Below are 24717 nucleotides of genomic sequence, written 5' to 3'. Positions count from 1 at the left end.
ACTACCCATAAGTGTTACATTTCCCATTTTCTTTCCTTTCTTCTTCCTTTCTCTCTATGAGGGTTGCACTCCAAAACCCTTAACTCTCATTCTCTCTCTCTCTCTCTCTCTTTGTACTTTTTTTTCTTTTTCTTCTTTTTGTTTTTTCCTCTTTCTTTTTTTCCCCCTCTATATTAGTTTCTTCTTTTCTCCTTTACTTTTTCTCTCATTCAATCCTCAATCACGAACAAATTATTTTATTTGGGACTCAAATTTTTCTTTGTGGCACTTTGGGTGCTTTTTACTTTGCTTCTTAACTCTCAACCCTGGCTCTCCATTTTATCTAGTTTTTGCTCCACTTAATACAATAGTAATATTTTAATTTTTCCCCCTTTTTCTTGTTTCCCTCTTTTTTTTTTTCCCCCTGAAGCTGGAAACAGGGAGAGACAGTCAGACAGACTCCTGCATGCGCCCAACCGGGATCCACCCAGCACGCCCACCATGGGGCGACGCTCTGCCCACCAGGGGGCGATGCTCTGCCCATCCTGGGCGTCGCAATGTTGCGACCAGGGCCACTCTAGCGCCTGAGGCAGAGGCCACAGAGCCATCCCCAGCTCCCAGGCCATCTTTGCTCCAATGGAGCCTTGGCTGCGGGAGGGGAAGAGAGAGACAGAGAGGAAAGCGCGACGGAGGGGTGGAGAAGCAAATGGGCACTTCTCCTGTGTGCCCTGGCCAGGAATCAAACCCGGGTCCTCCGCACGCTAGGCCGACGCTCTACCACTGAGCCTTGTTTCCCTCTTAGCCCTCTTATTATATCTCTTAGTTGACCATCCCTTACAAGCAAATTATTTTATTCTTGACCCAAATTTTTTCCTTTTTTGCATTTTGTGGGTCCATACCTCCTTTTTTGGCCTTTTATCACTTCTCCCCAACTCAGGCCCTCCGTTATAGGTAGTTTTTGTTCTATTTTGCACAATATAATTCACAGTTCATCACAATTTTTTCTCAAGAATGAAGGGAGAGAAAAAAAGGGGAAACAATAAATTTTTTTTTACTTTTTATTCTTTATTAATTCTCATTAGTACTATCAACAAAACCACCCTCAGATGCCATTAAGGAAAAGGAAATAGAATATCATGGATACAGAAGACATAGATGTAGTACAGATAGATGAGGAAAAATCTATGGAGAAAAAATTAATATATTGGAAACTTGGAGCTAAATGACAGAGAATTTAAAATAGAAATCCTAAAAATACTCAGAGATATACAAGAAAACACAGAAAGGCAAAGGAGCTCAGAAAACAACTCAACAAACACAAAGAATATATTACCAAGGAAATTGGAACTATAAAAACAAATCAAACAGAGATGAAAAACTCAATTCATGAACTGAAAAACGAGGTAACAAGCTTAGCTAATAGAATAGGCCAGATAGAAGGTAGGATTAGTGACATAGAAGACAAGCAACTTGAGGCACAACAGAGAGAAGAAGAAAGAGACTCAAAAATTTTTTAAAAAATGAGACAGCCCTACAGGAATTTTCTGACTCCATCAAAAAGAATAACATAAGAATAATAGGTATATCAGAGGGAGAAGAGAGAGAAAATGGAATGGAGAACATATTCAAACAAATAACAGATGAGAACTTCCCAAGCCTGTGGAAAGAACTAAAGCCTCAAATTCAAGAAGCAAACAGAACACCAAGTTTTCTCAACCCCAACAAACTTACTCCAAGGCACATCATAATGAAATTGGCACAAACCAATGACAAAGAAAAAAATTCTCAAGACAGCCAGGAAAAAGAAGAATACAACATATAAAGGAAGGCCTATTAGATTATAATCAGATTTCTCAGCAGGAACTCTACAAGCTAGAAGAGAGTGGACTCCAATATTTAAAGTCCTGAAAGAGAGGAACTTTCAGCCAAAAATACTATACCCATCAAAGCTATCCTTCAAATATGAAGGAGAAATAAAAACATTCACAGATACAGAAAAGATGAGGGAATTTATTATCAGAAAACCCCCACTCCAGGAATTACTAAAGGGGGTTTTCCAACCAGATACAAAGAACAAAACAAAACAAAACCACAAGTAAAAGCTCCACCAAGAACACAATAAAACCAAATTTAAACTGTGACAACAAAAACAAAAAGTAAAAAATAAAAGGGGAGAGGACAGAGATAAACAGTAGCAAAGGACGATGGAGTGCAAAAGTACTCATAAGATAGTGTACTACAATGAACATGGTAGGAACCCTTTTCATTACTTAATGGTAACCACTGTTGAAAAAACCACCACAAAAACACAAGTCTTTAAAAAGATAGCAACAGGCACCCAATACCAGAAGGTGAGGATTAGGATATCAAAATTTAGCATAGGGGCCTTGGTAGCTCCTGCTACCCCAATAATGCATTGTGCAGACCCAATTATTTGGAAATCAGATAATCCTGTATGGGTAGACCAATAGCCCCTTTCTCAGGAGAAACTTAGGGCAGCTGCTCGATTGGTACAAGAGCAGCTACAGCTTGGGCACATTGAACCATCTAATAGCCCATGGAATACACTTCCATATTTTGATCTTGTCGCCTCCTTGATTATCAAGGGGCATAGGTGACCCTTACAGCTTATAGGTTTTGAGCCTCAAAATTATTGTTGTTCCTTTTTTACAAAGGATCAACAATGGCTCTGGGAAACTTCCACTAAATGGCAAATCGCTTTTGCAAACCAATGGACAACTTTGTACTGAAACAGTCAACTTAAAATCAGCTCAAAGACTATGCCAGACCAGGCGGTGGCGCAGTGGATAAAGCGTCAGACTGGGATGCAGAGGACCCAGGTTCGAGACCCCGAGGTCGCCAGCTTGAGCGTGGACTCATCTGGTTTGAACAAAAGCCCACCAGCTTGAACCCAAGGTCGCTGGCTCCAGCAAGGGGTCTGCTGAAGGCCCACGGTCAAGGCACATATGAGAAAGCAATCAATGAACAACTAAGGTGTTGCAATGCGCAATGAAAAACTAATGATTGATGCTTCTCATCTCTCTCCCTTCCTGTCTGTCTGTCCCTGACTATCCCTCTCTCTGATTCTCTCTCTGTCTCTTTAAAAAATAAATTAATTAAAAAAAAAAAAAACAGCTCAAAGACTAGAATTATATGCCATTATCATGGCTTTTCAGCATTTGCCATATTCCTCCTTTAATCTATATACAGACAGCAAATATTTACTTATGGTTGTTTCCACTATAGAGACTGCTGTCTTAGGGACAACTGCTGATGAGGAACTATTTCAGCAATTTCTCCTTCTTCGAAGACCTCCTTCAACATAGAGCTCCATGTTTTATAGGACATACTCGAACTCACTCCATGCTCCCTGAAACTTTAGCACAAGGGAATGCCCTTGTTGATCAAGCTACCCATAAGAAAATTATTTGAAGCAACCATGACAGATCAAACAATTCAGTCTCATACTATTGATCACCAGAACACTGCAGCCCTGTGTAAACAGCTTCAACTTTCTCGGGAAGCAGCACGGCAGATTGGTAAATCCTGTCCAAGGTGTCCTATACTACAATCTGTCCCTTCATTTGGAGTTAACCTTCAAGGACTCCTACCAGGACAACTTTGGCAAATGGAGGTTACTCATATACCTTCATTTGGCAAACAGTCCTATGTCCACGTTACAGTGGATACTTATTCTGGATTTATAGTAACCTCTGCCAGAACAGGAGAGGCTGCTAAGCAGGTTATAGCTGATTGTCGGTATGCATTTTTCTATTATTGGATTTCCTAAACTGGTTAAAACTGACAATGCTCCTGCATATGTAGCAAAAGCATTTACTGTATTTTGTCAAACCTTTCGAATTATGGGTATTTCTTACAATCTTTAAAGCCAAGATATTATTAAAGCGTACCCAGCAAATATTTTAAGGTCAATTTAAAAAAATTTAAAAGGGGGGAGTCATATCCTGGAACTCCTACGGGTCTACCATATCATGCTTTTTACTTTAAAATTTTTAAACTTTTTTTGAATACTAATGAACAGGAGACACCAAATCTTCTTCTCCTGCAAACTTCTACCTTCTTTTATTTGATCCAGCTAATAACACTGTTTTGTCTTTTTCCAAATAGCTCCATTATATATGGAAAAGGTTTATATAGGCGGATGGGAATCCTCAAACGCCTCAGTGAGATCTTCTGAGCATGGCTTTTAAGGTACCAAGAGGCAGAAAAAGCCCAATAGAGATCAGGTGAACTACCAGCTTTTAGGATATGCCCTTAAAGGCACCAATGCCCCAAAGGGGTCTCATAGGATTCCATCTGGGTCCTGCTTCAATAGTGAAAAGGAAGGTCATTGAGCTAAAGCCTGCCAGGCTTACATGCCTTTGCTGTGAGGAAAAAGAGACACTGGGAGGTAGGCTTCTTCCTCGCTCCTTTAAGGGAGGGTTCAGTCTCTTCCAGCCCTGCTCCAGCCACCTATGACCTAACCTTGCCCAGAAAGCTGGGGTTTGCCATGAGGGCTGAAGGTGCCCAGGGCCGTTGGCCCCATCTACAACACTGTGGACGAGCCTAGGGTATTTATTCCAAGAAGCAGGTAAACTGATCTCATTTGTGCAAGGGCCACTTAACTATGCCTTCCCTGAATAGTCAGGTTTTTTATTCTTCCCTCAAAGATCTCTGTTGTGGGTGTTGATAGTCCTATTTTCTGCTGCTTTGTTTAATATATAGTGTTTCCTTTATTCCTCCTACCTCAATGCCGCACTCATATTTCAGGATGGGACCTGCTCCTAGTTTAGAGTTCTCTCTCCCCCTTTTGCCAACTTCTATTTTGAATTTACCTTTGACACCCAGCTTAGTGTATCCCAAGGTTCTCTTTACCACGCCACAGTTGCAGAGCTCCAGGGAAAAGCACCCTGGTCTAATCTCTGCAGGCAGAAGAGAACAGAAGCTCCATCTCCACACATGTTGCAGATGGCTTTTCCAGTCTACCTGAATCATTACCAGCTAGAAGCAGCAGTCATTGGGACTTGGATATGAGCTGCAAAGTATAGAATTGTGACAACAATTCCAGTGCCATGCGGAATTTTCCTGAATGTGCACTTTTCCTGGACTCCTGCTCCTTGTGACAGCTCCTAATGGACTGAACTGGGGTTGGATTGCATTCGCTGGGATATGGAATGGTGTTGGTGCCAACTTGGACTTGGTGAACATGTTAAGGACACTACTCTTTTATGGATTCTTGTTGTATTGGCCAAGAGTTTGCTTAAAGGCTTTAATCACTGTAAAAATATATATATAGAAGACTAGATAAAGAAGATGTGGCACATATACACTATGGCATACTACTCAGCCATAAGAAATGATGACATCGAATCATTTACAACAAAATGGTGGGATCTTGATAACATTATATGCAGTGAAATAAGTAAATCAGAAAAAACAAGAACTGCATGATTCCATGCATTGGTGAGACATAAAAACGAGACTAAGAGACATGGATAAGAGTGTGGTGGTTATGGGGGGGAGAGAAGGAGAGAGAGGGGAAGGGGGAGGGAGAGGGGGACAAAGAAAACTAGATAGAAGATGACAAAGGACAATCTGATTTTGGGTGATGGGTATGCAACATAATTGAATGACAAGATAACCTGGACATGTTTTCTTTGAATATATGTACCCTGATTTATTGATGTCACCCAATTAAAATTAATAAAAATTTATTTATTAAAAAAAAGCAACAGAGGAAAGAAGTATGGAATACAACCAAACAAAAACAAAGGATAGAAAAACAAAAGAGAAGAATCAAACAAGATACAAAACTAACAGAAAGCAATTTATAAAATGGCAATAGGGAACCCACACGTGTCAATAATTACACTAAATGTAAATGGGTTAAACTCACCAGTAAAAAGACACAGAGTAGCAGAATGGATTAAAAAAGAAAATCCAACTGTATGCTGCCTTCAAGAAACACATTTAAGCAACAAAGATAAAAACAAATTCAAAGTGAAAGGCTGGAAAACAATACTCCAAGCAAATAACATTAAAAAAAAGCTGGCGTAGCAATATTCATATCTAATAATGCTGACTACAAAACAGCAAAAATAGAGACAAAAATGGTCATTTCATAATGATTAAGGGGACACTGAATCAAGAAGACATAACAATTCTTAATATATATGCACCAAACCAAGGAGCACCAAAATATGATATATAAGACATCTACTTATTGACCTTAAAACAAAAACTGACAAAAATACATTCATACTTGGAGACCTCAATACACCGCTGATGACTCTAGATCATTCATCCAAACAGAAAATTGGCCTTAAACAAAACACTAGAGCACCTGGATATGATAGACATCTACAAGACATTTCATACCAAAGTGACAGAGTATACATTTTTCTCTAGTGTACATAGAACATTCTCAAGAATTGACTATATGTTGGGCCACAAAAATAACATCAGCAAATTCAGAAAAATTGAAATTGTACCAAGCATATTTTCTGATCATAAAGCCTTGAAACTAGAATTCAACTGCAAAAAATGTGGAAACTAAACAACATACTTTTAAAAAATGAATGGGTCAAAGAAGAAATAAGCGCAGAGATCAAAAGATATATACAGACAAATGGAAATGACAAAACAACATATCAGAATCTATGGGACGCAGCAAAAGCAGTGATAAGAGGGAAGTTCATATCACTTCAGGCCTATATGAACAAACAAGAGAGAGCCCAAGTGAACCACTTAATTTCACACTTTAAGGAACTAGAAAAAGAACAAAGACAATCCAAAACCAGCTGAAGAAAGGAGATAATAAAAATAGAGCAGAAATAAATGAAATAGAGAACAGAAAAACTATAGAAAAAAATTAATAGAACAAGAAGCTGGTTCTTAGAAAAGATCAACAAAATTGACAAACCCTTGGCAAGACTCACCAAGAAAAAAAGAGAAAGGACTCATATACACAAAATCCAAAATGAAAGAGGAGAAATCACAGATATCATAAATATACAAAGAATTATTGTAGAATACTACAAAAAAATATATGCCACTAAATTCAATAATCTAGAAGAAATGGATAAATTCCTAGAACAATACAACCTTCCTAGACTGAGTCAAGAAGAAGCAGAAAGCCTAAACAGACCAATTAGCAGGGAAGAAATAGAAAAAACTATTAAAAACCTCCCCAAAAATAAAAGTCCAGGCCCAGACAGTTATACTAGTGAATTCTATCAAACATTCAAAGAAGACTTGGTTCCTATTCTACTCAAAGTCTTCCAAAAAATTGAAGAAGAAGCAATGCTTCCAAACACATTTTATGAGGCCAACATAACCCTCATACCGAAACCTGGCAAGGACGGCACAAAAAAAGAAAACTACAGACCAATATCTCTAATGAATACAGATGCTAAAATACTAAATAAAATTCTAGCAAATCGAATACAACAACATATTAAAAAAATAATACATCATGATCAAGTGGGATTCATCCCAAAATCGCAAGGATGGTTCAACATATGTAAAACAGTTAACGTAATACACCATATCAACAAAACAAAGGACAAAAACCACATGATCTTATCAATAGATGCAGAAAAGGCATTCGATAAAATACAACACAATTTTATGTTTAAGACACTCAACAAAATGGGTATAGAAGGAAAATATCTCAACATGATAAAGGCCATATATGATAAACCATCAGCTAACATCATATTAAATGGCATAAAACTGAAGGCTTTCCCCCATAAATTAGGAAGAAGACAGGGTTGTCCACTCTCTCTACTATTACTTAATGTGGTGCTAGAGGTTCTAGCCAGAGCAATCAGACAAGAGAAAGAAATAAAAGGCATTCATATCGGAAAAGAAGAAGTAAAGGTATCACTTTTTGCAGATGATATGATCCTATACATCGAAAACCCCAAAGACTCTACAAAAAGATTACTAGAAACAATAAGCCAATACAGTAAGGTCACAGAATACAAAATTAATGTACAAAAGTCCATAGCCTTTCTATATGCCAACAATAAAACATTAGAGAACGAACTCAAAAAAATAATCCCCTTCACGATTGCAACAAAAAATATAAAATACCTAGGAATAAACATAACAAAGAATGTATAGGACCTATATAATGAAAACTACAAACCATTGTTAAGGGAAATCAAAAAAGATACAATGAGATGGAAAAATATTCCTTGTTCTTGGATAAGAAGAATAAATATAATCAAAATGGCCATATTACCCAAAGCAATATACAAATTTAATGCAAGTCCCATCAAAATTCCAATGACATTTTTTAAAGAAATGGAACAAAAAATCATCAGATTTATATGGAACTATAAAAAACTCCGAATAGCCAAAGCAATCCTAAAGAAAAACAATGAAGCTGGGGGCATTACAATACCTGACTTCAAACTATATTATAGGGCCATGACAATCAAAACAGCATGGTATTGGCAGAAAAATAGACACTCAGACCAATGGAACAGAATAGAAAGTCCAGAAATAAAACCACATATATATGGTCAAATAATTTTCGATAAAGGGGCCAACAACACACAATGGAGAAAAGAAAGCCTCTTCAACAAATGGTGCTGGGAAAACTGGAAAGCCACATGCAAAAGAATGAAACTGGACTATGGTTTGTCCCCTTCTACTAAAATTAATTCAAAATGGATCAAAGACCTAAATATAAGACCTGAAACAATAAAGTACATAGAAGAAGACATAGGTTCTAAACTCATGGACCTTGGTTTTAAAGAGCATTTTATGAATTTGACTCCAAAGGCAAGGGAAGTGAAGGCAAAAATTAATGAATGGGACTACATCAGACTAAGAAGTTTTTGCTCAGCAAGAGAAACTGACAACAAAATAAACAGACAGCAAACTAAATGGGAAATGATATTTTCAAACAACAGCTCAGATAAGGGCCTAATATCCAAAAATATACAAAGAACTCATAAAACTCAACAACAAACAAACAATCCAATAAAAAAAACGGGAAGAGGACATGAACAGACACTTCTCCCAGGAAGAAATACAAATGGCCAACAGATATATGAAAAGATGCTCATCTTCATTAGTTATTAGAGAAATGCAAATCAAAACTGCAATGAGATACCACCTCACACCTGTTAAATTAGCTATTATTAACAAGACAGGTAATAGCAAATGTTGGAGAGGCTGTGGAGAAAAGGAACCTTCATTCACTGTTGGTGAGAATGTAAAGTAGTCCAACCATTATGGAAGAAAGTATGGTAGTTCCTCAAAAAACTGAAAATAGAACTACCTTATGACCCAGCAATCACTCTACTGGGCATATACCCCAAAAACTCAGAAACATTGATACGTAAAGACACATGTAGCCCCATGTTCATTGCAGCACTGTTCACAGTGGCCAAGACATGGAAACAACCAAAAAGCCCTTTAATAGATGACTGGATAAAGAAGATGTGGCACATAATATACTATGGAATACAACTCAGCCATAAGAAATGATGACATCGGATCATTTACAACAAAATGGTGGGATCTTGATAACATTATACGGAGTGAAATAAGTAAATCAGAAAAAAACAAGAAATACATTATTCCATACGTAGGTGGGACATAAAAATGAGACTGAGACATGGACAAGAGTGTGATGGTTACGGGGGGATGGGGGGAGAAGGGGAGGGGGAGGGGCACAAAGAAAACTAGATAGAAAGTGACAGAGGACAATCTGACTTTGGGTGATGGGTATGCAACATAATTGAATGACAAGATAACCTGGACATGTTTTCTCTGAACATATGTACCCTGATTTATTGATGTCACCCATTAAAATTAATTTAAAAAAGAAAAAAAGTTAAATATAAATTTACTCTAAGACCCAGCAACTTCCCTCCCAGATATATACAAAAGAAATGAAAACATATGTCCATGCAAAGTCTTGTACACAAATATTCAGTGCAGCTTTGTTTGTAAATAGCCAAAAGCTGTAAACAACCCAAATGTCCAGTAAAAAGTAAATTAGGAAAAATTTGTATGGTAGCCATACAATAGACTACTACTCAGCAGTAAAAAGAAATGAGCAATTGGTGAAAGGCAGAAACCACAGGACAAACCGAAAACACGAGGCTAGTGTATTTCAAAAGGAAAACATTTTAAAAACAACTGGATGCAAGCATACAAGCAGGCGGAGACCAGTTTGTGTCAGCCCCAAGCTGCAGGAGGGGGTATTAGATACAGGAAATTTGCTGGCATGGCATTCATGCACCTGGGCAAGCTTAGATTAGCATATCAGGGTTCTTGTAGCCTTGGTTACTGACCTAACAAGGGGAATTCTGCTGCAGAGACACAAGTTCTTTGATTAGCACAGACTTGGTGTCCTTGGTAAATCCTGAAGACAGCCAAGAGGTCAGTGTCCCAGTAACAGCTGGGGGCCTGAGTTTGTGAGCTTGCTTTCAAAAACAACTATTGTGATTTAAAGCTCCCCTAATGGTCAGGTTCCTCCCCAGTGCAAGCTTTGCTACATTTTAAAGTGAAGACCAGGCAGCTATTAGGAGAAAGAATAGTAAGCAAATTAACTTTATCTTTACAAAATGTTTGGGTGAGGGGAATATGAGTTTTACAGGAGCTAATTTAACCCTAACAATTGGTAGATGCAAAAACATGGATGAATCCCAAAATAATTATGCTGAGTGAAAAAAGCTAGACCAAAAAGGGATATATACTATATTATTACATTTACATAATTAAAAATTTTCTATCATTATTAATTGATATATAATACGTTCTAAGAGAGACAGGAAGGCAGAGAGAGGGAAAAGAGGGAGTGAGAAGCATCAACTTGTAGTTGCTTCACTTTAGTTGTTTATTGCTTCTTCATATATAATATTGTGTGAATTTAAGGTGTACCACAAAATGATTTGATATATGTATATAGTATTGTGAAATGATTACCATAATAAGGTTATTTAACACATCAATTACCTCACAGTTACAACTTTTTGTGGTAAGAACTTTTAAGATCTACTCTCTTAGCAACTTTAAAATATACAGTGGTTGTTTACTATAATATATAGTCACCATACTGTACATTACATCCCCAAAAATTAAAACTGGAAGTTTGTACCCGTTGACCACCTTCACCCATTGCCCCTGAACATCCCTGGCCTCTAGCAACCACGAATCTGCTCTGTATTTTTATGAGTTTGTATTTTTTAGATTCCATATACAGGGGGTCCTTGGGTTACAACAGTCTCAATATACAATGTTTCGAGTTTACAACACTCACTCCCATAAAAACTTTAAAAATTGAGACGTTAGTGTTTTGGCTTATGCTGGTAACAGCATATTTTTACACTCAGTTTTTCTGTTACAGTATATTTTTTCTGTACAGTATATTTATGTCCTTTTCTTTTTTCTGCGGCTTAGTTGTGTTTTTTATGTTCTAGATTATGATTTTAAAACTGTGTTAGGATAGGTAAGTGACTTAGACTAGGGTCTGTTTCGACTTACATCAAAATTCAGGTTATGTCACTATTGTAGGAATAGAACTGTATTGTAACCCAAGGACCCCCTGTACCATATTATTTCACTCATATGTGGAATCTAAAGAACAAAATGAATAACAGGAAATAGAGGCAGACTCATAGCAGGCTGATAGCTGTTGGAGGTGGGGGCTGGGTGAGAGGGTTAGAGGGATTGAGCGAAAAAGGACAAAAAATGGGGGGTGGAGAAAGAGAAAGACTCATGGACACGAACAACAGTGTAGTGATTGCTCAGGATGGAGGGGTAGGTGAAGGAGGATATAGGGGTGATAAATGGTGATGGACAAAGACTTGGGAGTGTGAACACACAATATGGAGTACAGAGATGTATTGCAGAAGGGGGCACCTGATAATTATATATGTTAATATATGTGTAATTATATATGTTAATCAGTGTCACCCCAATAAATTCAATAAAAAAATACAGTATTTGTCTTTGTCTGACTTAATTCACTTAGCATAATACCCTCAAAATTATCCCTGTTGTAACAAATGGCAGAATTCCTTCTTTTATGGCTGAATAATATATTCCATTGTATATGTTTATATAATGTTGTGAAGTACCGTACCCCAGATGCTGAAAAGTACCGTACCTCACTTCTGCAGCTTTACGTAGGAACACCAAGTCCAGATGAGTTTTGGTACTCTCTCTCTCTCACACACACACACACAGGTTGACGGGAAAAGGAGGAGGGGGATGGGACACAATTCATTAGCAAGCTTACAGCATTTATCTATAGGATTTATAAAAAACATTTTTACACATCAAAACTTGTAACACAATAGCAAAAATGTTATTCTATATATTAAAAGATATTCCTAAATTTTCTAGTGTTTATTTGCCATTCCTTTGTTTAGAGATATATACATAATATATACATTAATTTTCAGGAGGGGAGGGGTAGTTTCCATGGCGCTAGGGGATAAATGCCTGCAAATGGCTCATCAAATAAGAATAGGGTTTTTTCAATCTCTCTTCCTGCACCTGACTAGCTATTGACCTGTTTCCTTACAGGTGTGTGTGTGGGGGGGGGGGGGGGAGGGAAGGGAGGGAATCTAAATCTCCTTCCCCTCTTTATTTTTTATTTTATTTTATTTTATTTTTTATTATTATTATTTTTTTTACAGAGGCAGAGATAGACAGAGACAGACAGACAGGAACAGAGAGAGATGAGAAGCATCAATCATCAGTTTCTCGTTGCGACTTCTTAGTTGTTCATTGATTGCTTTCTCACATGTGCCTTGACCGCGGGCCTTCAGCAGACCGAGTAATCCCTTGCTGGAGCCAGCCACCTTGGGTCTAAGCTGGTGAGCTCTTTGCTCAAACCAGATGAGTCTGCGCTCAAGCTGGCGACCTCGGGGTCTCGAACCTGGGTCCTTCCGCATCCCAGTCCGACGCTCTATCCACTGCGCCACCACCTGGTCAGGATCCTTCCCCCTCTTCATTTGCAATACAGTGCTATCGGCCATCCTGACCTGGTGTAAATCACACAAGTATGAAATAAAAAATCATATTTATAAAATCTCTCTGCACGTCTAGCCCAAATTAATAAAATACTCTTTAAGCTTCCTTGTAGAAGGGAGCCTCCTACACAGTACGTTTCTGCAAGCCAGGAAACTTTCACATTTCTTCTCCCTTCCTTCTCCAAAGGAAGTACGGGATAGGAAGCCTGACCTTCCCTCCTAAAATATCAATATTAATTTTGCAACTTTTAGATGCCTTACCACAATAATACCACATTTTCTTTCATCGTTTGATAGACACTTAGGTTGTTTGCATGTCTTGTAAATATCTCTTGAAGATAGTGATTTGATTTTCTTTAGACATACATCCAAAAGTAGAATTGCTGTTTTTAGGCCAGTACCATACTCTTTGGGCAACTATAGCTTTGTGATATCATTTCAAATCAGGATGCTGTGATGCATCCAGCTCTGTTCTTCTTTGGCAAGATTGCTTTGGCTATTTTGGGTCTTTTGTGGTTCTATACAAATTTTAAGATCATTTTTCTATTTCTGTAAAAAAAAAACAAAAGCCATTGGATATGGATTGTATTGAATCTATAGATAGCTTTGGGTAGTATAAACATTTTAACAAGGTTAACTCTTCCAACCTATGAACATGAGATATATTTCAGTTTATTTGTGTTTCTTTCCATTTCTTTCATTAATGTCTCAATCTCACTTCATCATGGTGTATATGGTTCTTTTTAATGTACTGTTGAATTTGATTTGCTACTACAGTATTTTGTTGAGAAATTTTGCATCTGTGTTTATCAGGGATATTAACCTGTAGTTTTCTTTTCTTGTAGTAGTGTCCTTATCTGGATTTGGTACCAGGGTAATGCTGGCCTTGTAAAGGGAATTCCAGTGTGCTATCTCCTCTCCCCCGAAGTTCTTTTCTAAATATTGTTCTCAATTTGTCTTACTTCTTTGCTCCCTTGTTCCTCCACGTCTTTGCCTCTCAACTAAATGGCAAGACAACTGCAGCTATCTGGAACAATAATTTCGAGTAGGAAGGTATCATCTTTAGTCTCAATTTTGACTCCAGGCAAAATTTAATTGGAAAGAATTATTGGGCCATGTATGCTTAACATCTTAATCTTATCTCTTCCTCTTTAGTTTCTAAAAGTAATGGGCTTTTTCAGTCCTTTGATGACCCAAATTTCTTCCTATTTCTTTTCATTTCTGCTTGTGAACTGGTCAATTATTTCCCTGGTTCAACTCTTTCTATTAATACCTTGTCAAAGGCAGTCAATATACACTAATATTTTAATTCTTGGTACATAGTCTGTCTTCAATTTTTACAAAATTCTTTATTGTTAATGTGATAGCTATATTTTCAACCTTTTGTATTATTTTCTTACCATCCACCCTTCCCCAACTGCTAAGCCAATGCCACACATTTTAGACTTTTATTAAAGTAGTATCTCACTTCAATAATGAAGTGACTAAGAGGTTGGATTCTGGAACTGGTTCAAACCTGTCTTTCCTAGTTTCCATATTCCCCCATGTATAAGATGCTCCCATGTATAAAATGCACCTTAAGTTTGGGGCCTGAAATTTGAAAAAAAAATGTATTACATAAAGTTATTGAACTCAAGTTTTATTCATCATAAAATTCATACAACTCCTCATCACTGTCAAAACTCCCATCCATTAGCTTGTCCTCATCTGTGTCTGATGACGAATCACTGTCTTCATATATTGCTTTGTCCTCAGTTCCATCTATGGCATTTGAAATGCCACAACACTGTATAAGACGCACTCAGTTTTTAGACCCTAATTTTTTTGGAAAAGGATGTGTCTTATACATGGAGAAATATGGTAAGTAGTTAAGTGATTTTAAGCAAAAATATTTTTCCATTCTTAATATCTAAGTTCCTCATATATCATTAAAAGAGGTATTATAAATGTTAAATAATATATGTAAAGTTCCTGGAACTTAACTAATATTTAACATATTTTATTTACTATCATATCCCTTCAAAATCCCAAGGATATCTCCTGCTTGGCTTTCTTTTCTGTACTGTAAACCAGTGGTCCCCAACCTTTTTTGGGCCACAGACTGGTTTAATGTCAGAAAATATTTTCACGGACCAACCTTTAGGGTGGGATGGATAAATGTATCACGTGACTGAGACAAGTGTCAAGAGTGAGTCTTAGATGGATGTAACAGGGAATCTGGTCATTTTTTAAAAATAAAACATTGTTCAGCCTGACCTGTGGTGGCGCAGTGGATAAAGCGTTAACCTGGAAATGCTGAGGTCGCCGGTTTGAAACCCTGGGCTTGCCTGGTCAAGGCACATATAGGAGTTGATGCTTCCAGCTCCTCCCCTCTTCTCTCTCTCTCTCTGTCTCTTCCTCTCCTCTCTAAAAAAAAAAAAAATGAATAAATTAAAAAATTAAATAAAAATAAAACATTGTTCAGACTTAAATATAAATAAAATGGAAATAATGTAAGTTATTTATTCTTTCTCTGTGGACCAGTACCAAATGGCCCACAGACCAGTACCAGTCTGCGGCCCGGGGGTTGGGGACCACTGCTGTAAACTATTGCCTAGAGCCTATAAACTGTAGGCCTTTCCCAGACCTTCCCCTCCACCACCCTTCAAGAAGATATAGCTTTATTGAGAGGTAAGTCTACAAAAGACAGAATGAAAGTAGCATAACCTTGGATGAAATGTTGATTCTTTTTTTTTATTATTATTTCTAGATTTTCCTGTTTTTAGGCAGCATCTGTTTTATTCTAGCAATTGGGCATAGCATTTGGGAGAAAAAGAAAGGCTACTACTTCCAGAATTTTCTGCCATGGAAAGAATATATCTCTTCACCACTTGTCTCTGGCATCTTCATATTCTGGTCCTACTTCATTATTTTCAACACCATGGTGCCTATTTCACTCTACGTCAGGTAGGCTTCTCTGACCACTTTGGGTTACAGGTGGAGGAGATGACTTCATAATTCCTGCTTAATTCCCCAACTAGAGTGTGAAATTTTAGAAAGTATAGACTGGGCCCTGGCCGGTTGGCTCAGTGGTAGAGCGTCGGCCTGGCGTGCAGGAGTCCCAGGTTTGATTCCTGGCCAGGGCACACAGGAGAAGTACCCATCTGCTTCTCTACCCCTCCCCCTTTCCTTCCTCTCTGTCTCTCTCTTCCCCTCCCACAGCCAAGGCTCCATTGGAGCAAAGTTGGCCCCGGGCACTGAGGATGGCTCCATGGCCTCTGCCTCAGGTTCTAGAATGGCCCTGGTTGCAACAGAGCAACGCCCCAGATGGGCAGAGCATCACCCCCTGGTGGGCATGCCAGGTGGATCCCGGTCGGGCGCATGTGGGAGTCTGTCTGACTGCCTCCCTGTTTCCAGCTTCAGAAAAATACACACACACAAAATAAAAGTATAGACTGTGTGCCATTTAACTCATTATTTTCCACAGTGACTGGTGCACAAAACACTTTGAGAAATATCTAGAGATTGCATAAATGTTTTTCATATCCAGAATACTATACTAGATATAATGTGGATTGTACAAAAAAAAAATTGTCCCTGCCCTTGAATAGCTTATAAATGACTAAATTAGACTTATAAGCATATGAAATACCTAGAAAAAAAATACACACAAATTTCATGATGCTAAAGCATAAGTTAGGCAGCCCCTAGTTTAGTGGTCAGCAAACTCATTATTCAGCAGAGCCAAATATCAACAGTACAACGATTGAAATTTCTTTTGAGAGCCAAATTTTTTAAACTTTAAACAATATAGGTAGGTACATTCCTTATCGAGGTAGTGCCCTCACATGTTATTTTGTGGAAGAATCACACTTTAGGGACCAAAGAGCCACATGTGGCTTGCGAGCCACAGTTTGCCGACCAAGGCCCTAGTTTATCAATGAGATAGAGTCCAGATATATTTGTAAATCAGTTAATCAGAACTCAGAATGCATTTTGCCATAGAAACAATGTGGAAAATGGTAGATAGGTGTAACTGTGACCTAAGTTCTGATTCCTAAAAGTTGGAGAAGAGACGAAAAAGGATGTTTCCTTCCCCCTTTTCTTTTTTTTATTTTTTTTAATTTTTATTTTTTTATTTATTCATTTTAGAGAGGAGAGGGAGAGACAGAGAGAGAGAGAGAGAGAGAGAGAGGAGAGACAGAGAGAGAGAAGGGGGGAAGAGCTGGAAGCATCAACTCCTATATGTGCCTTGACCAGGCAAGCCCAGGGTTTCGAACCGGCGACCTCAGCATTTCCAGGTCGATGCTTTATCCACTGCACCACCACAGGTCAGGCTCCTTCCCTCTTTTCATGAGCACCTTGTATAAAAATTGAAATAGGTAAAATGAGTCTTTGATCTTATTTTTCTATTTTCAACATTCCCTCTCACATACACATACCCAAACACATTTTTACATTCTTAGTTCCAGGTTTCCTAAACCCTGCACTGTGGCATTCCACACAGTGAATAAAAAGACAGCCCTTTCTCTAAATAAACTTAACAACCATGGAAACAGATACTTAAATAAATAATTATGGTATAATATAAAAATAATATATAATAGATAGAGCCTGACCTGTGGTGGTACAGTGGATAAAGCGTTGACCTGGAATGCTGAGATTGCCGGTTTGAAACCCGAGGCTTGCCTGATCAAGGCACATATGGGGGTTGATGCTTCCTGCTCCTCCATCCCTTCTCTCTCCCTCCCTCTCTCTCTCATTTGCTCTCTTTTTTCTCTCTCCCTAAAAATGAATATATAAAATCTAAAATAATAATAATATATAATAGAAATATATATGTGAATGCTATGGGAGCCTTGAAAAAGAATGGATTAGCTCTGCCTGGAAAGGCTTAGGTGTTTAGAAAAAGGTAATAAGCAAACTCATAATGTTGTAGTGAAACCAGTGAGAATATACAGATGTTCTCTACACCAAAGTTCAAATTTAAAGGAATCCTTATTCAAAGCCAGTGACTACACGGAGACCTAAGTCATTCAAATCGTGTGGCCCCAAACAGTTTGAAGTCAGCTTTTAAAGACAAAATTACACACTGATTGGGGAATGGGGAGGAGGGGAAGCCTGGCAGTAAAACAAAGCAGCAAAACAAGCTCTTTTACAATATTTATCTATAAGATTAATTCAGAGAGAAACATTCAGGGAAGATCTGGAACCTTGCGGAACTATCCCAAGGCTACAGCCTGGGAAACTAGCCTCAAGGCCAGAAGTAGGGAGTCTTTTAGAAAAAGTAAGTTAGTTCTGCTGAAAGTCTTCTTGTTTTAGAGAAAGCAAGTTCTGCTAAAAGTTACTTATGCTAAGAGCCTTTCTTTTCTACATTTCAATAATTGAGAAAAGAGTAGAATTCACCAAGTAGAAAATTGGAAAAGAATATTGCAGGCAGAAAGATCAGCATGTGCAAAGGTTTGGAGGTATTTTTTAAGCTTGATCTGGTCATAGGGCAGTGAATAACCAATGTTTGATAGTAGTTTAGGATCAGATCCAGGAGAGTTTTAGATGTCAAGCCAAGGAGTTTGGATTTTATCTTAAAAGCAGCAAAGATCTTTCTAAGGAAAGAAATAATGTGATTAAATGTTTCAGTTTAGAGAGATTGCAGTTGTGGCTGCTATGGTGAAGGAAGAGAAGTCACAACAAATGAGGAAAACAAAAAAATGTGGGTCTGAGCACCTCCTCCTCACCTCAAACGAAAAATCCAGGTTGCTCAGTGTCACTGTCTCAGACAGAGGTTACTAATGAAGCAATCTAAACTAACACATGTTAAATATGAATGATAATAGGAAGAAGGCCCCTTAAAAGTTTTCACTGTTTTAAAATAAAGATGTTTGTTAACCATAAAGAATCTATCAATACAAGGCATGTTATTTTTTTTATTTTTTATTTTTATTTTTTATTTTTGTATTTTTCTGAAGCTAGAAACGGGGAGAGACAGTCAGACAGACTCCCGCATGCGCCCGACCGGGATCCACCCAGCACGCCCACCAGGGGCGACGCTCTGCCCACCAGGGGGCCATGCTCTGCCCCTCTGGGGCGTTGCTCTGCCGCGACCAGAGCCACTCTAGCGCCTGGGGCAGAGGCCAAGGAGCCATCCCCAGCTCCCGGGCCATCTTTGCTCCAATGGAGCCTTGGCTGCGGGAGGGGAAGAGAGAGACAGAGAGGAAGGAGGGATGGGGTGGAGAAGCAAATGGGCGCTTCTCCTATGTGCCCTGGCCGGGAATCGAACCCGGGTCCCCCGCACGCCAGGCCGACGCTCTACCGCTGAGCCAACCGGCCAGGGCAAGGCATGTTATTTTTAACAGAAGAGGAATGTGACAAAGGCAATAGGGAAAGAGCAGGTAAAATGAAGAGGAGGCTCTTGAGGGAAAGTCTACCCCACAAGTAGGCTGTCTCTGCTGGGAAGTTTTATCAGAGGGTCAGCTCCTGTAAGCTGCTTCTGATTTTCACCCATACTTCCCTTCTGAAACAAAGAAGCTCTGAGTGTTTCAAGTTTCTTTCTCTCCACCAATGGATTTACATGACAGCAGCAATAATCATCTAATTAAGCCTAGTCAGCCTTTTATAAATTAGCTCTTAATTCTATCAGGCCTTGCTTTCCTGCAGAAGTTCAAAATTTGTGACTTTTCCTAGGTCTGTTATGGAAGAAGGGTAAAAGGGGCAATGCCCCCAGCAAAGTATACCTGGATCCAGACAGTAATGCCTTGTGTGATAATGTCAGAGTCAGAATTGCAATGGGTTGGCTGGTGGAAGGGGTCCTATGATCCAAGGTTAATTGTAGGTTCCCAAGGCAGATACTCTGTTATGAGTTTTAGACGCTGGCCCTGGCCTACCACAGGACTGGTAAGGAAACCAGGATAACCTCTTTGTTTGTCCTGCTCTGACCCAGGACCCTTGTTTACTTGCTTTCTCCTTAGTGTTGAGATAATAAGATGGGGCAACAGTTGCTATATCAACTGGGATCAGAAGATGTTTTATGCACCAAAGAACGCACCAGCACAGGCTCGCACCACCACCCTTAATGAGGAGCTCGGCCAGGTCAAATACGTGTTCTCCGACAAAACAGGGACCCTGACTCAGAACATCATGATTTTCAACAAGTGTTCTATTAATGGGACATTATATGGTATGCATGTCTTCTGCTTTTCCTGAGTCCTAGAGAACTACTTTGCAGATTGTTTTCAAGAAGAATAATCAAGCTCTGTCTGTCTGCCTCTGAAATTCACATTTGCATCTTATTTTCATATCCTTCTCTAGCTAGTCACTAGGCAAAGATCACTTAGCCCATTCAGTTCTATTCAAAGGTATTTATTTAGCACCTTGTAGATGCAATTCATCATACTAGACATTGGAAACACCAAGGTATACAAACTGAATCTCTGTCCTCAAGGAATTTCTAGTGTCTTGGGAATGTCAGTTCACTTTCATATTAAATCAGTTGGAGCAACCAGCACATTACTAAAAGCTGCTAATTTCCTGGTTCTCGCTCAGACCAATAAACAGTCTTGAGAGAAGCCATTAAAGTGTAATCAGAGTTTGCTCAGTGTCTCATTTATATCATGCCTTCATCATAAGTTCATTTTTGTGATACTGGTAAGTGTTCATGTGTGTGAACATTCATGGCCAGTGCACTAACTAGCAGAGGAAGGTAATTGCATCTAAAAAGCTAGAGCACATGGAATATTCTTGGGGGATGATAAAAAAGATTTGAAACTAGGGAGATGTGGTATTGCACAACATTGTGAATGCACTAAATGCCCCCAAATTGTATACTTTGAAATGGTTAATTGAATGTTATGTGAACTTTAAAATAATTAAGATTTTAAAAGTAAAACAAAGAGGTAAAGAACTCTAAATACCCCCCCAAATAAGGTTTCATATGTATAAACTCTGATTTGGATTAATTGATTTGGGTGAGGATCTTATTCTCCAACTTGTTGTAAGACCTTCCCATACACTGGGTAAGGCTGAAAAGGTCATGGGTGTTTCTGCGCTTGGCCTCAAACTCTTTCTGTTTGTATTATCTACTAGCCTAGAATCCTAAAGCATTCTAGTCCTATTTTCAAATCTCTTCTAGGTAACTTGTCTGATTGGAGGGCTTCCAGGGCTATGAAGTCTCTCATAGATCTAGTGACTAACCTCCAGCCTCACCTCACATGTCACACTTAAGGGAGAAGAGTTGAGACCCAAGCAGATGTCTTCGAGGCAGTTTGACTGCAAGTCTGGGGTGATAGAATCAAAAGAAATAAGCTTTAAAAAAAACCTTCTTGAAATTACCATATATTCCAGTAATTCCATTCCTAAGTATTACTGTATACAAAAAAAACAAACCTGAAAACGGGCTTCAAACAGATAGATATATGCTAGTGTTCATTGCAGTACTATTCACAATAGCCCAATGTGTGCATCCCATGTGTAAAACAACCCATGTGTGCATCAACAGATGAATGGATAAACCATGTGACAGAATAGACAGTGGAATATTAATCATAAAAAGTAATGAAGTTCTGACACATGCTACAACATGAATGGTCTTGAAAACATTATGCTGAATAAAATATGCCAGACATAAAAGGAAATATTGTGTGACTCTATCTATATGCAATACCTAGAATAAGCAAATTTATAGAGACAGACAGAGGTTATCAGGAATAAGGAGGAATGGGGAGTTTCTGTTTAGGATGCTGAAAAAGTTTTGAAAATATAATGTGATTGTCACACAACATTGTGAATGTGATTAATGCCACTGAATTGTACACTAGCAATGTTTAAAATGGCAAGTTTATGTTATATATATTTTACCACAGTAAAAAAAATGTTAAGCCTTTCTATAAAACCCTTAGGTTTCTGCTCTGCTTACTTACCAACAGGTGCTATCTATGATGAGAATGGACAGAGGGTGGAAGTCTCTGAGGTGAGTGGTTATAGCTCCCTATGAAATGCACATGGGAGCTGAGTGAGGTCGTGCTGCATAGCTGCATCTTTAACACAAGTTGGGATTATCTTAGTCCTTGAAATATTAAAGCTTTTATAGCCTGACCAGAGGTGGCACAGTGGATAGAGCATTGACTTGGGGTGCTGAGGACCCAGGTTCAAAACCCCGAGGTCAGCCCTGGATGGTTGGCTCAGTGGTAGAGCATTGGCCCAGTATGTAGATGTCCCAGGTTCGATGCCTGGTCAGGGCACACAGGAGGAGTGATCCTCTGTTTCTCCACCCCTCCCCCTTCTCCCTGTCTCTCTACTTCTCCATAGCCATGGTTCCATTGGTTTGAGCACATTGGTCCCGGGCGCTGAGGATGGCTCCACGGAGCCTCCACCTCAGACACTGAAAATAGCTCAGTTGCAAGCATGGCCCCAGATGAGCAGAGCATCAGCTCCAGATGGGGGTTGCTGGATGGATTCCCATTGGGGTGCATGCAGGAGTCTGTCTCTCTATCTCCCTTCCTCTCACTAGAAAAGAAGAAAAAAAAGCCTCAAAGGTCACCAGCTTGAGCACAGGATCACTGGCTTGTGGGATCATAGACACGATCCCATGGTTGCTGGCTTTAGCAAGAGGTGAGCTGGAGTCCCCCCAGCTAAGGCATATATGAAAAGCAATCACTGAACAACTGAAGTGCTACAACTATGAGTTGATGCTTCTCATCTCTTTCTCTGCCTTCCTGTCTGTCTCTCTGTCCCTCTCTCTCTTGCTTAAAAAAAAAAAAAAAAAAAAATATATATATATATATATATATATATATATATGTCTGATTAGACCATTATATCAGAAAGCATTATATAAATTACCTATGTTTATTTGAGGAGATTTGAGTTTGTGTTTTAAAATGAAAATAGCTTTATTGGTTTTCTGTTTAAAAAATCATCTGTGCTCATTATTTTAAAAATTCTAAACAATACAGCTATTGTAATGTAATTTAATTCACGAGTTCCACAGAGACACCAAGGCAGGTTACAGAAGAATTTTAGGAGGAGCTTTATTATGAAGCCGGCGACATGCACAGGGCATAATCCCAAATCATGCAGTATGGATCACAGTTCTGAGGCTGCTTTTATACTAGTTGGGGAAAGGGAGGGGGAGCATGATACAAAAGTCTTTTACTAACAAGCTTATTGATTTTTTGCTGTCTTGTTACAACATTTATCTATAGGATCTATCAAAAGGAAAAAAACATTTCTACACTCTAAGACCATAAGGTAACACAGTAGTGATAAATGTTTTACATACCTGACAAAGACATTCCCAAACCTTCTAGGGTTTATAACCTATCCCTGTCGCCACAATAGTGAGAAATGTTTAGTTTAGGATAAGGAGAGCAGCTAAATAAAGTTACTTTTGCTGAGAGTGTTGGGGTTAGCTTATTAGGAAGTCTAAAACTAGTCCCTGCTTGCTTAGTTTACAAGTTTTGCACATACAAATAATTTCAAAATGATGATTATTAGAAAGCATATAAAAAATTACAGGATATAGGTTTTTCATGCAAGGGGGAGGGGTTCATGATCCCTTTGTCTAGAGGTATAAGTCACTCTTATGACTCCACGATAGGAGGGTGAATCAGGATTAGTGCAGGAATTTTTAATTAAGGTACATAAACATTGTTTCCTAAAGGCTTTTAAGAAAAGGGAAGAGGAAGGGGTTTTCATATAGATTCTATCTTCTTTGCTCTGTCTAGCCCTTCCAGAGAACTATAAGAACTAGTTAAACTATGAGTAGCTGACCTTTCCCCCTGTAAGCTCTTCTTGTTTTTTCTTCCTCAGAAAGGAAGGTGTTGTAGTGCAACCGCAATAAACTGGAACTGGAGCCCCAAACTGATGCAATCAATTTGGGTTTTATACACTGGCCAGTGATCTGCCCCGGCGCCTCTTGCAAAGGACAGTGATGAGCTCAGGGGGAGAGGGGTATTTATAGGTGAAACCTACAAGGTTACAATGTTTTCAGCATGTTTGTACAATATCTTTGCAAAAGCACACAAGCACACACTGTTCTAAGATAATAAACCGCCTTCCTGCAATATCTGCAGGGCTGACACACAAGGAACGCATCCTGCCTTTGCTAGCAAGATTAGATTTGCTGAGGCTCATGAGAATTTTCTACTTTAGCTGTAGATATAAGCTAAATTGGGTCAGGGGTCCTCCCTAGTATGTGCTGGCACACCAGTACAGAAGGATAAGGGGGCCTAACTCTTCCTTTTAAAATACTAATGTTAACAATTTTTGCAATTCCTTGGCATCTTATCACACAGAAATGTACAAAGAAGAAAGTTAAAATCCTTAGCCTATTAACCAGAGATAACCATGACTAATGAATTGTTATATTTTATTTCTATTCATATTTTTTAAAGTACCTAAAACTTTTCATTCATCCTGCATTACCCTCTAGCCATATCTGTCTCTATCAGTCATTTCAAAATATTTTTTGAGTATCAACCATATTGTCAGTCTCTGAGTAAATGCTAAAGGTTTGAAAAAAAAATGAGATTTGTTCTCTACCTTCAGAAAGTTGGCAGACTAGAGGAGGAGTCATATAAATGAACAAGCAATTACAGCAATCTCTAACTCCTAACCTTTTATTCATTTTTCAATCTACTCTATATAATCAGATTCTGTCCTGCCATGTCTACTGAAACTATCCTAGCCAAGGTCACTAAATGACTACCCGTTGTTCAAGTCCTTAACCAACTTCCCTAAAGATTTTTAACACTTAAACTCT

The 24717-nt window shown here is 38.6% G+C and overlaps 1 protein-coding gene across 1 annotated transcript in view; it reads left to right on the top strand.

The window, feature by feature from the left end:
- The window catches only part of LOC136324243 (phospholipid-transporting ATPase FetA-like), a 165122-nt gene that overhangs the window by 102794 nt on the left and 37611 nt on the right, over positions 1 to 24717 (top strand). The window contains exons 13-15 of the mRNA XM_066256826.1: positions 15733 to 15929; positions 19928 to 20136; positions 21881 to 21924. Of these exons, the coding sequence (XP_066112923.1) occupies positions 15733 to 15929; positions 19928 to 20136; positions 21881 to 21924 (450 nt within the window). The remainder of the gene's footprint in view (positions 1 to 15732; positions 15930 to 19927; positions 20137 to 21880; positions 21925 to 24717) is intronic.

This window comes from Saccopteryx bilineata, chromosome 2 (assembly GCF_036850765.1).
Source record: "Saccopteryx bilineata isolate mSacBil1 chromosome 2, mSacBil1_pri_phased_curated, whole genome shotgun sequence".
In the NCBI taxonomy this organism is placed as follows: domain Eukaryota; kingdom Metazoa; phylum Chordata; class Mammalia; order Chiroptera; family Emballonuridae; genus Saccopteryx; species Saccopteryx bilineata.
The sequence above is the reverse complement of the archived record's forward strand: the minus strand, read 5'-3'. Positions and strand labels throughout refer to the sequence as shown.